Source organism: Drosophila miranda, unplaced genomic scaffold (genome assembly GCF_003369915.1).
Source record: "Drosophila miranda strain MSH22 unplaced genomic scaffold, D.miranda_PacBio2.1 Contig_AX13_pilon, whole genome shotgun sequence".
Taxonomy (NCBI): domain Eukaryota; kingdom Metazoa; phylum Arthropoda; class Insecta; order Diptera; family Drosophilidae; genus Drosophila; species Drosophila miranda.
In genome coordinates, this window is record NW_022881658.1 from 46,309 (window position 1) to 60,976 (window position 14,668).

The following is a 14,668-nucleotide window of genomic DNA, read 5'->3' on the forward strand; positions in this document are numbered from 1 at the left end:
CTGTACCGAGTTATGGCACGACTCCGACCACTCACAAATGACAATGAGACCTCAAATGCATAGTAATTCCCCTTTAATCAAAATCGCTTTCTGGAATGCTGCTGGGCTTCCAAACAAACTCCCTGAACTTAACGCTTATTTGGCAGGCAACAGTATTGACATCCTACTGATATCGGAATCGCATTTAAAAGAAGACACAAACCTCGTGATAGATGGTTACCACGTCTACATGGCAAACCACCCGTCGAACCGGAGCAGAGGAGGAGCCGCGGTAATCATCAAGTGCAACATCCCGCACATTTCCCTCGCACCAACAAGAGAGGACTCCATCCAGATGTGCACCATAGCTGCAACAACAAAAAACCATCAAACAATAAACATTGGTGCGATCTATTGTCCACCTGCACACGAATGGATTGATACACAATTTAAACAGGTATTTGACTCTCTAGGTAGCAGATTTATCGTAGCTGGGGATTGGAACGCCAAAAGCCAGTGGTGGGGCAATGCAAGATCCTGTAGAAGAGGGGCTGCACTTCTGAAATGCATCCAGGAAAACGACCAAAACATACTGGCCACTGGATCCCCCACCCACTTCCCTTCAAATCGACGACATATGCCGTCTGCTATAGACTTTGCGGTTTATAAGGGTATTAGACACAATTTAATCCACATCGAAACATCATATGACTTAGGTTCAGATCACAACATGCAAATTATTAGACTCCTCCTGAGACCTGAATATGGAAAAAAGAAGATACTATTACCAAAAAATGCAAATATCAGAAGATTTCAAGCTCACCTAGAACAGCGAATCCATCTGGAGACTGAACTTCACAACGGCGACGACATAGATGATGCAGTGGCTATCCTTGAAAAGAACATTTACATTGCAGCTGAATTGGCTTCGCAAACCTCAAGTAACCAGCACACAGTGTACGGACCGCAAAGCTTCCATCTTGACTCGCAAACGCTGAAAGCGATCAAGATCAAAAGAATTCTCTGCAAAATCAACCAAAAAGATAGGTGCTCCAACCCCCTCATTGCACGCACTATCAATCAGCTGACTAACAGAATACGTAAACGGATCAAGCTGCAAAAAGACAAACAAATGAACAGACTGCTACACGACATTGACCCAACTGATAGGTACAGCATGCAGAAACTGTGGCGGCTTACCAACACAATCAAGAGACAGCCCATCCCAAATCTGCCAGTCAGAAGGCACGTTGCGGAAGGGCAGCAAGCTCCTGCTGAACCTTGGTGCAAAACTACGGAGGAAAAAGCTGAGGCCTTTGCGCAGCACCTGGAAGCACGTTTCACGCCAAAGATCACGGCAGACCTAGAAGACAGAGAAGAAATTAACGCAGTATTACAAGATAACGGTCCAGATGAAGCTGCTCAAATAATCAGACCTGTGACCATCCAGGAACTCAAATCGGAAATTAAGAAGCTCAAGACGAAAAAGGCACCCGGTTTCGACAGTATCGACAATCGCGTCATTAAATCTCTGCCAACATCCGCCATCGAGTATCTGCTGTTGATATGCAACTCGGCTCTGCAGTTCGGCCACTTCCCAAAGTCCTGGAAATGCGCAAAAATCTCAATGTTAAGGAAGCCAGGAAAGCCGAGTGATAGGCTTGAGTCCTACAGACCCATCAGCCTGCTTACAGGCTTCTCCAAAATCCTTGAACGCCTCATCCTCAAACGACTTTTTGAAGAAGAAAGCTTTGCCATGGCTATTCCAAACCATCAATTTGGCTTCAGAAGTCAGCACTCAGCGGAACAGCAAATCGGACGAGTCACGCAATTCATCCTCAGATCCTACGAAGCGCAGCGGCATTGCAGTGCTGTGTACATGGATATCCAGGAGGCCTTTGATAGAGTCTGGCATCAGGGTCTTCTCTGCAAAGTTAAAACGGTAGTACCTGACAATCTATACATTCTACTCACCAGCTATCTCTCAGACAGAAGCTTCAAAGTCGTCTGCTGCAACAACATCACCTCAAGCCTAAAGCACATAACCGCTGGAGTGCCGCAAGGAAGCGTACTTGGCCCAGTACTCTACAACCTTTACACTGCCGACATGCCGCAGCCACCAAGACACGCAAACTCAACCCAAATGCTAGCAACGTACGCTGATGACGCAGTATACCTCGTATCTGCCCCAAGTCCAAAACAAGCCAACGAAAATGTGGAGCGGCTCCTGGCTGATGCATTATCATGGTCTAAGAAATGGGGAATAACCATCAGTCTTGCAAAAACTGCTCATGTTCTACACACTCTCTCACCTGTGCAGCTACACACTCCAGCTCCAAGGTTAGCCGGGCAACTCCTGGCCAAAAAACCCGTCATGCCATACCTAGGAATACAGATGGATACGAAGCTCAATTTCAATAAGCACGTAGCGGCTGTTGTCACTAAAACAAGGGCCCGGATCAAAAAGCTCGACTGGATCATCGGCAGAAACAGCAAACTCCCACTACCTCCAAAGGTCCTCCTCTATAAGCAGCTGATTGCCCCAATATGGCAGTATGCCATGCCAGTCTGGGGGCCACTGACTTCAAACATGCAAATGGCCAAGCTCCAGACGATCCAAAACAAAGCTCTCAGAGCAATGACAAATGCTCCCTGGTATGTGAGCAACAACGCACTGCATGCGGATCTCCAAGTAGCAACTGTGGAAGAAGTATATAACAGACTCTGCAGGAACTACTACACTCGGTTAATGCAGCACACAAATTTACTTGCATGTGAGATCGCAACGCACCCATACATTCCAAGAAGGCTGGCCAGGCCAAGGTATGCCGCAATGATAGAAGAGCACAATCCAAACAGCAACAGAAGCCTGACAGCCATCCAATCAATATTGCTCCAAGTCAGACGCGAGAACTGGCTGCGAAATCCGTTTGCAACACACAATATGGAAATCAGCCGCAGTAGCGCTAATGCAGCTGCTACGCAGGCAAATGACGGCCCCAGCAGAGAACCTGATGATGGACGGCGGCAGCTCCAGAATCCAGATGATGGCGGCGGCTGAAAAGAAACTAAAAACCTTTCTATTCTTCCACAGATACGAAGCCACTTCACCTTCACAGAAATTGGTAATCCACATCCAGAACGTCGATGCACTGGACCTCGGCCAGCTTCAGCCCTGTTGATGCTGTCCTGCAGTCCCAGTTTAGCGCTGACACTCGCAAGGATTCCACTTCGCAGCCGACGACGAGGCCAATAGGCGTAATGATGTTCTCCACGGCCGCATACTCCACCTGAAATAATTAAAACAATTTAAAAACAATGTAAACAAAGTAGCAATAAGATTAGTGTTACCCTAGCATCTAGACAAATTATCGATAGCTGTTAAAAAATACCAAATAAGCCAATACCGTAACAAATGTTACCCTGCCAATTTACAGCCACGTCTGCAACTACATGTAATGTAGATAAGCAGCCGGCGCGAAACTATTTGTAAAATATGCTAAAGAGTATAATCAAATAAAACGGTTCTCTCTTCATGTCGGCCTCCCTCCCCCCTGCTAATGCAGGTGGCGATGGGAATTGGTTCGACATGAAGAGAGACTACCAATTTAGTTCGCAAGACGAACAAGAACAAAATTAAAATCAAATTTACTATTAAAAATAGTACTTTTCCTACTGTTTTTTCGTGCATCTGCTGACCAATTATGGCAGATCGCGGGAATCGTAGGGGAAAGGCTAAAAAGCCGCCCCCCCCAATAATACGCGTGCACAAAGGCAAGTTGCCTGATGCAATAGAAATGAGGAGGTTCTGCGACCACCTCATGGGAGTGGAAAACTATGTTCTTGACTACCAAGACGACGGCATGGTCAGAATTGTATGCCCAACCAGAGAATCCTACAAAAAGATACTAATGTGCGTTGATGATGACGAGCAAATGCCAGTGATCTCCTCCAGCGAGTCAGAGAGCGAGCATGTAAGTCTAAATACACACCTTGCCTCCCACCCGGGAAAAACCGCTGTTGAGGTTGAATTCAACAACCAAGGCAAAAGGCCTGCAACCCCGCAGTCCCCTCAGTCAAATGCCCAAAACCAAGCTGCCAAAAAAGTAGTCAAGTCCCCACAAGCACAGCCACCTCAAAGTGCCATGGACTTGACTACTGACGAAGATATGACTGACGTAACAGCCAGTTGTTTAACCCGAGAAGACCTGGGCATACCAGCGAGAGTCCCACAGAGAGAGCGAGCGCCAGCAGCGGCCACACAAAATGCTGCCGGCCCCTCCAGTGGAGACTCCACACTCCACGACACGCGCTCCGCATCGCCCCTGGGGGCACCTGCAACTGAAACTCGGCCACCCAAGCCGCCACCAATTGTACTAACCAAAATCACCAATATTACCGCCACTCTTAAAGAAATCTCGCAGCTAATCCCAGCAGAAAAGTTCCACACCAAGACAACTTCGGCAGGTGGACTACGCGTCATGTGCAGTGACGTGCAGTCTTTCAGGGTACTGCAAAGACATTACAGGGACGAGGCCTGTACCACGCCATCCTATTCCTACCAGCTACAGTCTGAGAGAGGATACCGAATAGTCATTAGGGACCTGCACCACACCACCGAAAGCGAATTCGTCACTGGACTACTGGCCAGCCACGGCCACACAGCCACTTTCATACGGGGCATGACGAGGCGAGCTACCAATGAGCCCCTCAACATGTTTGTAGTTCAACTTGAACCAAGGCCAAACAACGCTGAGGCGTTGAATATCACAAATATGGGCGGCCAACGAGTCAAAGTCGAGGTGCAGAGGAACACCGGCCCAGTTGTCCAGTGCCACAGGTGTCAACGCATTGGGCACACCCACAATTACTGCAGAAATGACTTCGTGTGTGTTAAGTGCGCGGGGCAGCACTCCTCAATAGTTTGCCAAAAACCCTTGCAACAGCCGGCTAAATGCGCAAACTGTAGCGGCCCTCACCCAGCCAGCTACAGGGGCTGCACCGCTTTTAAAAGTGCAGCGCTGCGCAAGAAGCCGAGCGAACTTGCCCAAGCAAACAAGCTGCTACATGACCTGGGCATGCCTGCCCTTCCAATGCCTAGAAACCGAAGCCAAAGCCGACGTCGTCGTCAGCCAAGCAAACCACGCACTCAGCAGATGAACGCCCTTAGCTCCCGTACACGAGAAGAAGCACCCTGCACGTCAAAGCAGGCCTTGAGTTACGCTGCTGTCGCCAGAGCGAGCCTCCCAGCGCAGCAGAAACTACAACAACAACGCAGGTCGAGGTCAAAGAGGAAGCTGACTCCAAGTACACGCTTGCAGGAGCAGCTCATAAAGCACCTCAGCCGAAATCGCTCCAAGAGCGCAGGCCGATTTAAGAGCGCAAATCGCCCGCAAGGCAGCAACAACAACAACAACAATAAGGCTGACCTCAGCAGCCTAAACGAGAAGCTAGACAAGCTTATCACTCTCCTACAAGTGCAGACGGATCGAAGGAACGAGACAACTAATAACAAGACACAACCCCAACCGAGTCTTGAAGCTAGGCTCTCCATGATCGAGAAGACACTGTACCGAGTTATGGCACGACTCCGACCACTCACAAATGACAATGAGACCTCAAATGCATAGTAATTCCCCTTTAATCAAAATCGCTTTCTGGAATGCTGCTGGGCTTCCAAACAAACTCCCTGAACTTAACGCTTATTTGGCAGGCAACAGTATTGACATCCTACTGATATCGGAATCGCATTTAAAAGAAGACACAAACCTCGTGATAGATGGTTACCACGTCTACATGGCAAACCACCCGTCGAACCGGAGCAGAGGAGGAGCCGCGGTAATCATCAAGTGCAACATCCCGCACATTTCCCTCGCACCAACAAGAGAGGACTCCATCCAGATGTGCACCATAGCTGCAACAACAAAAAACCATCAAACAATAAACATTGGTGCGATCTATTGTCCACCTGCACACGAATGGATTGATACACAATTTAAACAGGTATTTGACTCTCTAGGTAGCAGATTTATCGTAGCTGGGGATTGGAACGCCAAAAGCCAGTGGTGGGGCAATGCAAGATCCTGTAGAAGAGGGGCTGCACTTCTGAAATGCATCCAGGAAAACGACCAAAACATACTGGCCACTGGATCCCCCACCCACTTCCCTTCAAATCGACGACATATGCCGTCTGCTATAGACTTTGCGGTTTATAAGGGTATTAGACACAATTTAATCCACATCGAAACATCATATGACTTAGGTTCAGATCACAACATGCAAATTATTAGACTCCTCCTGAGACCTGAATATGGAAAAAAGAAGATACTATTACCAAAAAATGCAAATATCAGAAGATTTCAAGCTCACCTAGAACAGCGAATCCATCTGGAGACTGAACTTCACAACGGCGACGACATAGATGATGCAGTGGCTATCCTTGAAAAGAACATTTACATTGCAGCTGAATTGGCTTCGCAAACCTCAAGTAACCAGCACACAGTGTACGGACCGCAAAGCTTCCATCTTGACTCGCAAACGCTGAAAGCGATCAAGATCAAAAGAATTCTCTGCAAAATCAACCAAAAAGATAGGTGCTCCAACCCCCTCATTGCACGCACTATCAATCAGCTGACTAACAGAATACGTAAACGGATCAAGCTGCAAAAAGACAAACAAATGAACAGACTGCTACACGACATTGACCCAACTGATAGGTACAGCATGCAGAAACTGTGGCGGCTTACCAACACAATCAAGAGACAGCCCATCCCAAATCTGCCAGTCAGAAGGCACGTTGCGGAAGGGCAGCAAGCTCCTGCTGAACCTTGGTGCAAAACTACGGAGGAAAAAGCTGAGGCCTTTGCGCAGCACCTGGAAGCACGTTTCACGCCAAAGATCACGGCAGACCTAGAAGACAGAGAAGAAATTAACGCAGTATTACAAGATAACGGTCCAGATGAAGCTGCTCAAATAATCAGACCTGTGACCATCCAGGAACTCAAATCGGAAATTAAGAAGCTCAAGACGAAAAAGGCACCCGGTTTCGACAGTATCGACAATCGCGTCATTAAATCTCTGCCAACATCCGCCATCGAGTATCTGCTGTTGATATGCAACTCGGCTCTGCAGTTCGGCCACTTCCCAAAGTCCTGGAAATGCGCAAAAATCTCAATGTTAAGGAAGCCAGGAAAGCCGAGTGATAGGCTTGAGTCCTACAGACCCATCAGCCTGCTTACAGGCTTCTCCAAAATCCTTGAACGCCTCATCCTCAAACGACTTTTTGAAGAAGAAAGCTTTGCCATGGCTATTCCAAACCATCAATTTGGCTTCAGAAGTCAGCACTCAGCGGAACAGCAAATCGGACGAGTCACGCAATTCATCCTCAGATCCTACGAAGCGCAGCGGCATTGCAGTGCTGTGTACATGGATATCCAGGAGGCCTTTGATAGAGTCTGGCATCAGGGTCTTTTCTGCAAAGTTAAAACGGTAGTACCTGACAATCTATACATTCTACTCACCAGCTATCTCTCAGACAGAAGCTTCAAAGTCGTCTGCTGCAACAACATCACCTCAAGCCTAAAGCACATAACCGCTGGAGTGCCGCAAGGAAGCGTACTTGGCCCAGTACTCTACAACCTTTACACTGCCGACATGCCGCAGCCACCAAGACACGCAAACTCAACCCAAATGCTAGCAACGTACGCTGATGACGCAGTATACCTCGTATCTGCCCCAAGTCCAAAACAAGCCAACGAAAATGTGGAGCGGCTCCTGGCTGATGCATTATCATGGTCTAAGAAATGGGGAATAACCATCAGTCTTGCAAAAACTGCTCATGTTCTACACACTCTCTCACCTGTGCAGCTACACACTCCAGCTCCAAGGTTAGCCGGGCAACTCCTGGCCAAAAAACCCGTCATGCCATACCTAGGAATACAGATGGATACGAAGCTCAATTTCAATAAGCACGTAGCGGCTGTTGTCACTAAAACAAGGGCCCGGATCAAAAAGCTCGACTGGATCATCGGCAGAAACAGCAAACTCCCACTACCTCCAAAGGTCCTCCTCTATAAGCAGCTGATTGCCCCAATATGGCAGTATGCCATGCCAGTCTGGGGGCCACTGACTTCAAACATGCAAATGGCCAAGCTCCAGACGATCCAAAACAAAGCTCTCAGAGCAATGACAAATGCTCCCTGGTATGTGAGCAACAACGCACTGCATGCGGATCTCCAAGTAGCAACTGTGGAAGAAGTATATAACAGACTCTGCAGGAACTACTACACTCGGTTAATGCAGCACACAAATTTACTTGCATGTGAGATCGCAACGCACCCATACATTCCAAGAAGGCTGGCCAGGCCAAGGTATGCCGCAATGATAGAAGAGCACAATCCAAACAGCAACAGAAGCCTGACAGCCATCCAATCAATATTGCTCCAAGTCAGACGCGAGAACTGGCTGCGAAATCCGTTTGCAACACACAATATGGAAATCAGCCGCAGTAGCGCTAATGCAGCTGCTACGCAGGCAAATGACGGCCCCAGCAGAGAACCTGATGATGGACGGCGGCAGCTCCAGAATCCAGATGATGGCGGCGGCTGAAAAGAAACTAAAAACCTTTCTATTCTTCCACAGATACGAAGCCACTTCACCTTCACAGAAATTGGTAATCCACATCCAGAATGTCGATGCACTGGACCTCGGCCAGCTTCAGCCCTGTTGATGCTGTCCTGCAGTCCCAGTTTAGCGCTGACACTCGCAAGGATTCCACTTCGCAGCCGACGACGAGGCCAATAGGCGTAATGATGTTCTCCACGGCCGCATACTCCACCTGAAATAATTAAAACAATTTAAAAACAATGTAAACAAAGTAGCAATAAGATTAGTGTTACCCTAGCATCTAGACAAATTATCGATAGCTGTTAAAAAATACCAAATAAGCCAATACCGTAACAAATGTTACCCTGCCAATTTACAGCCACGTCTGCAACTACATGTAATGTAGATAAGCAGCCGGCGCGAAACTATTTGTAAAATATGCTAAAGAGTATAATCAAATAAAACGGTTCTCTCTTCATGTCGGCCTCCCTCCCCCCTGCTAATGCAGGTGGCGATGGGAATTGGTTCGACATGAAGAGAGACTACCAATTTAGTTCGCAAGACGAACAAGAACAAAAGAACAAAAAACGTGCTCCTAACCAAATTAAAATTAAAATCAAATTTACTATTAAAAATAGTACTTTTCCTACTGTTTTTTCGTGCATCTGCTGACCAATTATGGCAGATCGCGGGAATCGTAGGGGAAAGGCTAAAAAGCCGCCCCCCCCAATAATACGCGTGCACAAAGGCAAGTTGCCTGATGCAATAGAAATGAGGAGGTTCTGCGACCACCTCATGGGAGTGGAAAACTATGTTCTTGACTACCAAGACGACGGCATGGTCAGAATTGTATGCCCAACCAGAGAATCCTACAAAAAGATACTAATGTGCGTTGATGATGACGAGCAAATGCCAGTGATCTCCTCCAGCGAGTCAGAGAGCGAGCATGTAAGTCTAAATACACACCTTGCCTCCCACCCGGGAAAAACCGCTGTTGAGGTTGAATTCAACAACCAAGGCAAAAGGCCTGCAACCCCGCAGTCCCCTCAGTCAAATGCCCAAAACCAAGCTGCCAAAAAAGTAGTCAAGTCCCCACAAGCACAGCCACCTCAAAGTGCCATGGACTTGACTACTGACGAAGATATGACTGACGTAACAGCCAGTTGTTTAACCCGAGAAGACCTGGGCATACCAGCGAGAGTCCCACAGAGAGAGCGAGCGCCAGCAGCGGCCACACAAAATGCTGCCGGCCCCTCCAGTGGAGACTCCACACTCCACGACACGCGCTCCGCATCGCCCCTGGGGCACCTGCAACTGAAACTCGGCCACCCAAGCCGCCACCAATTGTACTAACCAAAATCACCAATATTACCGCCACTCTTAAAGAAATCTCGCAGCTAATCCCAGCAGAAAAGTTCCACACCAAGACAACTTCGGCAGGTGGACTACGCGTCATGTGCAGTGACGTGCAGTCTTTCAGGGTACTGCAAAGACATTACAGGGACGAGGCCTGTACCACGCCATCCTATTCCTACCAGCTACAGTCTGAGAGAGGATACCGAATAGTCATTAGGGACCTGCACCACACCACCGAAAGCGAATTCGTCACTGGACTACTGGCCAGCCACGGCCACACAGCCACTTTCATACGGGGCATGACGAGGCGAGCTACCAATGAGCCCCTCAACATGTTTGTAGTTCAACTTGAACCAAGGCCAAACAACGCTGAGGCGTTGAATATCACAAATATGGGCGGCCAACGAGTCAAAGTCGAGGTGCAGAGGAACACCGGCCCAGTTGTCCAGTGCCACAGGTGTCAACGCATTGGGCACACCCACAATTACTGCAGAAATGACTTCGTGTGTGTTAAGTGCGCGGGGCAGCACTCCTCAATAGTTTGCCAAAAACCCTTGCAACAGCCGGCTAAATGCGCAAACTGTAGCGGCCCTCACCCAGCCAGCTACAGGGGCTGCACCGCTTTTTAAAAGTGCAGCGCTGCGCAAGAAGCCGAGCGAACTTGCCCAAGCAAACAAGCTGCTACATGACCTGGGCATGCCTGCCCTTCCAATGCCTAGAAACCGAAGCCAAAGCCGACGTCGTCGTCAGCCAAGCAAACCACGCACTCAGCAGATGAACGCCCTTAGCTCCCGTACACGAGAAGAAGCACCCTGCACGTCAAAGCAGGCCTTGAGTTACGCTGCTGTCGCCAGAGCGAGCCTCCCAGCGCAGCAGAAACTACAACAACAACGCAGGTCGAGGTCAAAGAGGAAGCTGACTCCAAGTACACGCTTGCAGGAGCAGCTCATAAAGCACCTCAGCCGAAATCGCTCCAAGAGCGCAGGCCGATTTAAGAGCGCAAATCGCCCGCAAGGCAGCAACAACAACAACAACAATAAGGCTGACCTCAGCAGCCTAAACGAGAAGCTAGACAAGCTTATCACTCTCCTACAAGTGCAGACGGATCGAAGGAACGAGACAACTAATAACAAGACACAACCCCAACCGAGTCTTGAAGCTAGGCTCTCCATGATCGAGAAGACACTGTACCGAGTTATGGCACGACTCCGACCACTCACAAATGACAATGAGACCTCAAATGCATAGTAATTCCCTTTAATCAAATCGCTTTCTGGAATGCTGCTGGGCTTCCAAACAAACTCCCTGAACTTAACGCTTATTTGGCAGGCAACAGTATTGACATCCTACTGATATCGGAATCGCATTTAAAAGAAGACACAAACCTCGTGATAGATGGTTACCACGTCTACATGGCAAACCACCCGTCGAACCGGAGCAGAGGAGGAGCCGCGGTAATCATCAAGTGCAACATCCCGCACATTTCCCTCGCACCAACAAGAGAGGACTCCATCCAGATGTGCACCATAGCTGCAACAACAAAAAACCATCAAACAATAAACATTGGTGCGATCTATTGTCCACCTGCACACGAATGGATTGATACACAATTTAAACAGGTATTTGACTCTCTAGGTAGCAGATTTATCGTAGCTGGGGATTGGAACGCCAAAAGCCAGTGGTGGGGCAATGCAAGATCCTGTAGAAGAGGGGCTGCACTTCTGAAATGCATCCAGGAAAACGACCAAAACATACTGGCCACTGGATCCCCCACCCACTTCCTTCAAATCGACGACATATGCCGTCTGCTATAGACTTTGCGGTTTATAAGGGTATTAGACACAATTTAATCCACATCGAAACATCATATGACTTAGGTTCAGATCACAACATGCAAATTATTAGACTCCTCCTGAGACCTGAATATGGAAAAAAGAAGATACTATTACCAAAAAAATGCAAATATCAGAAGATTTCAAGCTCACCTAGAACAGCGAATCCATCTGGAGACTGAACTTCACAACGGCGACGACATAGATGATGCAGTGGCTATCCTTGAAAAGAACATTTACATTGCAGCTGAATTGGCTTCGCAAACCTCAAGTAACCAGCACACAGTGTACGGACCGCAAAGCTTCCATCTTGACTCGCAAACGCTGAAAGCGATCAAGATCAAAAGAATTCTCTGCAAAATCAACCAAAAAGATAGGTGCTCCAACCCCCTCATTGCACGCACTATCAATCAGCTGACTAACAGAATACGTAAACGGATCAAGCTGCAAAAAGACAAACAAATGAACAGACTGCTACACGACATTGACCCAACTGATAGGTACAGCATGCAGAAACTGTGGCGGCTTACCAACACAATCAAGAGACAGCCCATCCCAAATCTGCCAGTCAGAAGGCACGTTGCGGAAGGGCAGCAAGCTCCTGCTGAACCTTGGTGCAAAACTACGGAGGAAAAAGCTGAGGCCTTTGCGCAGCACCTGGAAGCACGTTTCACGCCAAAGATCACGGCAGACCTAGAAGACAGAGAAGAAATTAACGCAGTATTACAAGATAACGGTCCAGATGAAGCTGCTCAAATAATCAGACTGTGACCATCCAGGAACTCAAATCGGAAATTAAGAAGCTCAAGACGAAAAAGGCACCCGGTTTCGACAGTATCGACAATCGCGTCATTAAATCTCTGCCAACATCCGCCATCGAGTATCTGCTGTTGATATGCAACTCGGCTCTGCAGTTCGGCCACTTCCCAAAGTCCTGGAAATGCGCAAAAATCTCAATGTTAAGGAAGCCAGGAAAGCCGAGTGATAGCTTGAGTCCTACAGACCATCAGCCTGCTTACAGGCTTCTCCAAAATCCTTGAACGCCTCATCCTCAAACGACTTTTTGAAGAAGAAAGCTTTGCCATGGCTATTCCAAACCATCAATTTGGCTTCAGAAGTCAGCACTCAGCGGAACAGCAAATCGGACGAGTCACGCAATTCATCCTCAGATCCTACGAAGCGCAGCGGCATTGCAGTGCTGTGTACATGGATATCCAGGAGGCCTTTGATAGAGTCTGGCATCAGGGTCTTCTCTGCAAAGTTAAAACGGTAGTACTGACAATCTATACATTCTACTCACCAGCTATCTCTCAGACAGAAGCTTCAAAGTCGTCTGCTGCAACAACATCACCTCAAGCCTAAAGCACATAACCGCTGGAGTGCCGCAAGGAAGCGTACTTGGCCCCAGTACTCTACAACCTTTACACTGCCGACATGCCGCAGCCACCAAGACACGCAAACTCAACCCAAATGCTAGCAACGTACGCTGATGACGCAGTATACCTCGTATCTGCCCCAAGTCCAAACAAGCCAACGAAAATGTGGAGCGGCTCCTGGCTGATGCATTATCATGGTCTAAGAAATGGGGAATAACCATCAGTCTTGCAAAAACTGCTCATGTTCTACACACTCTCTCACCTGTGCAGCTACACACTCCAGCTCCAAGGTTAGCCGGGCAACTCCTGGCCAAAAAACCCGTCATGCCATACTAGGAATACAGATGGATACGAAGCTCAATTTCAATAAGCACGTAGCGGCTGTTGTCACTAAAACAAGGGCCCGGATCAAAAAGCTCGACTGGATCATCGGCAGAAACAGCAAACTCCCACTACCTCCAAAGGTCCTCCTCTATAAGCAGCTGATTGCCCCAATATGGCAGTTATGCCATGCCAGTCTGGGGGCCACTGACTTCAAACATGCAAATGGCAAGCTCCAGACGATCCAAAACAAAGCTCTCAGAGCAATGACAAATGCTCCCTGGTATGTGAGCAACAACGCACTGCATGCGGATCTCCAAGTAGCAACTGTGGAAGAAGTATATAACAGACTCTGCAGGAACTACTACACTCGGTTAATGCAGCACACAAATTTACTTGCATGTGAGATCGCAACGCACCCATACATTCCAAGAAGGCTGGCCAGGCCAAGGTATGCCGCAATGATAGAAGAGCACAATCCAAACAGCAACAGAAGCCTGACAGCCATCCAATCAATATTGCTCCAAGTCAGACGCGAGAACTGGCTGCGAAATCCGTTTGCAACACACAATATGGAAATCAGCCGCAGTAGCGCTAATGCAGCTGCTACGCAGGCAAATGACGGCCCCAGCAGAGAACCTGATGATGGACGGCGGCAGCTCCAGAATCCAGATGATGGCGGCGGCTGAAAAGAAACTAAAAACCTTTCTATTCTTCCACAGATACGAAGCCACTTCACCTTCACAGAAATTGGTAATCCACATCCAGAATGTCGATGCACTGGACCTCGGCCAGCTTCAGCCCTGTTGATGCTGTCCTGCAGTCCCAGTTTAGCGCTGACACTCGCAAGGATTCCACTTCGCAGCCGACGACGAGGCCAATAGGCGTAATGATGTTCTCCACGGCCGCATACTCCACCTGAAATAATTAAAACAATTTAAAAACAATGTAAACAAAGTAGCAATAAGATTAGTGTTACCCTAGCATCTAGACAAATTATCGATAGCTGTTAAAAAAATACCAAATAAGCCAATACCGTAAACAAATGTTACCCTGCCAATTTACAGCCACGTCTGCAACTACATGTAATGTAGATAAGCAGCCGGCGCGAAACTATTTGTAAAATATGCTAAAGAGTATAATCAAATAAAACGGTTCTCTCTTCATGTCGGCCTCCCTCCCCCCTGCTAATGCAGGTGG

General features: G+C 48.1%; 1 protein-coding gene and 3 long non-coding RNA genes across 4 annotated transcripts; all 4 read right to left on the reverse strand.

Moving 5' to 3' along the window:
* Positions 1-6,187: 6,187 nt before the first annotated feature.
* Positions 6,188-7,446, reverse strand: LOC117195250. The gene is made up of 5 exons (XM_033399875.1): positions 7,202-7,446; positions 6,962-7,130; positions 6,726-6,888; positions 6,349-6,639; positions 6,188-6,283 (listed from the first exon to the last, which is right to left on the reverse strand). The coding sequence occupies exons 1-4, from the start codon at positions 7,281-7,283 to the stop codon at positions 6,463-6,465; spliced, it is 591 nt and encodes a 196-aa protein (XP_033255766.1). The 5' UTR covers positions 7,284-7,446; the 3' UTR covers positions 6,188-6,283; positions 6,349-6,462.
* A 9-nt stretch (positions 7,447-7,455) lies between these two features.
* Positions 7,456-8,844, reverse strand: LOC117195251. Its single transcript, XR_004475011.1, has 3 exons — positions 8,317-8,844; positions 7,838-8,224; positions 7,456-7,774 (listed from the first exon to the last, which is right to left on the reverse strand). It is a non-coding gene; the product is annotated as an uncharacterized LOC117195251 (long non-coding RNA).
* Positions 8,845-11,762: 2,918 nt separating this feature from the next.
* LOC117195252 lies at positions 11,763-12,489 on the reverse strand. The gene is made up of 3 exons (XR_004475012.1): positions 12,302-12,489; positions 11,925-12,215; positions 11,763-11,858 (listed from the first exon to the last, which is right to left on the reverse strand). It is a non-coding gene; the product is annotated as an uncharacterized LOC117195252 (long non-coding RNA).
* Positions 12,490-12,536: 47 nt separating this feature from the next.
* On the reverse strand, positions 12,537-13,486 carry LOC117195253. The gene is made up of 4 exons (XR_004475013.1): positions 13,410-13,486; positions 13,072-13,346; positions 12,791-13,024; positions 12,537-12,705 (listed from the first exon to the last, which is right to left on the reverse strand). It is a non-coding gene; the product is annotated as an uncharacterized LOC117195253 (long non-coding RNA).
* Positions 13,487-14,668: the final 1,182 nt, after the last annotated feature.

Coding starts and splice junctions, on each gene's coding strand:
- LOC117195250 (XM_033399875.1), bottom strand. CDS start 7,283: ATGGCAAAGCTTTCTTCTTCAAAAAGTCGTTTGAGGATGAGGCGTTCA. Junction 6,889..6,961: donor GAGTTCCTGGATGGTCACAG/GTCTGATTATTT, acceptor TCTGTCTTCTAG/GTCTGCCGTGATCTTTGGCG. Junction 6,640..6,725: donor GCTGTCTCTTGATTGTGTTG/GTAAGCCGCCAC, acceptor GTCTTTTTGCAG/CTTGATCCGTTTACGTATTC.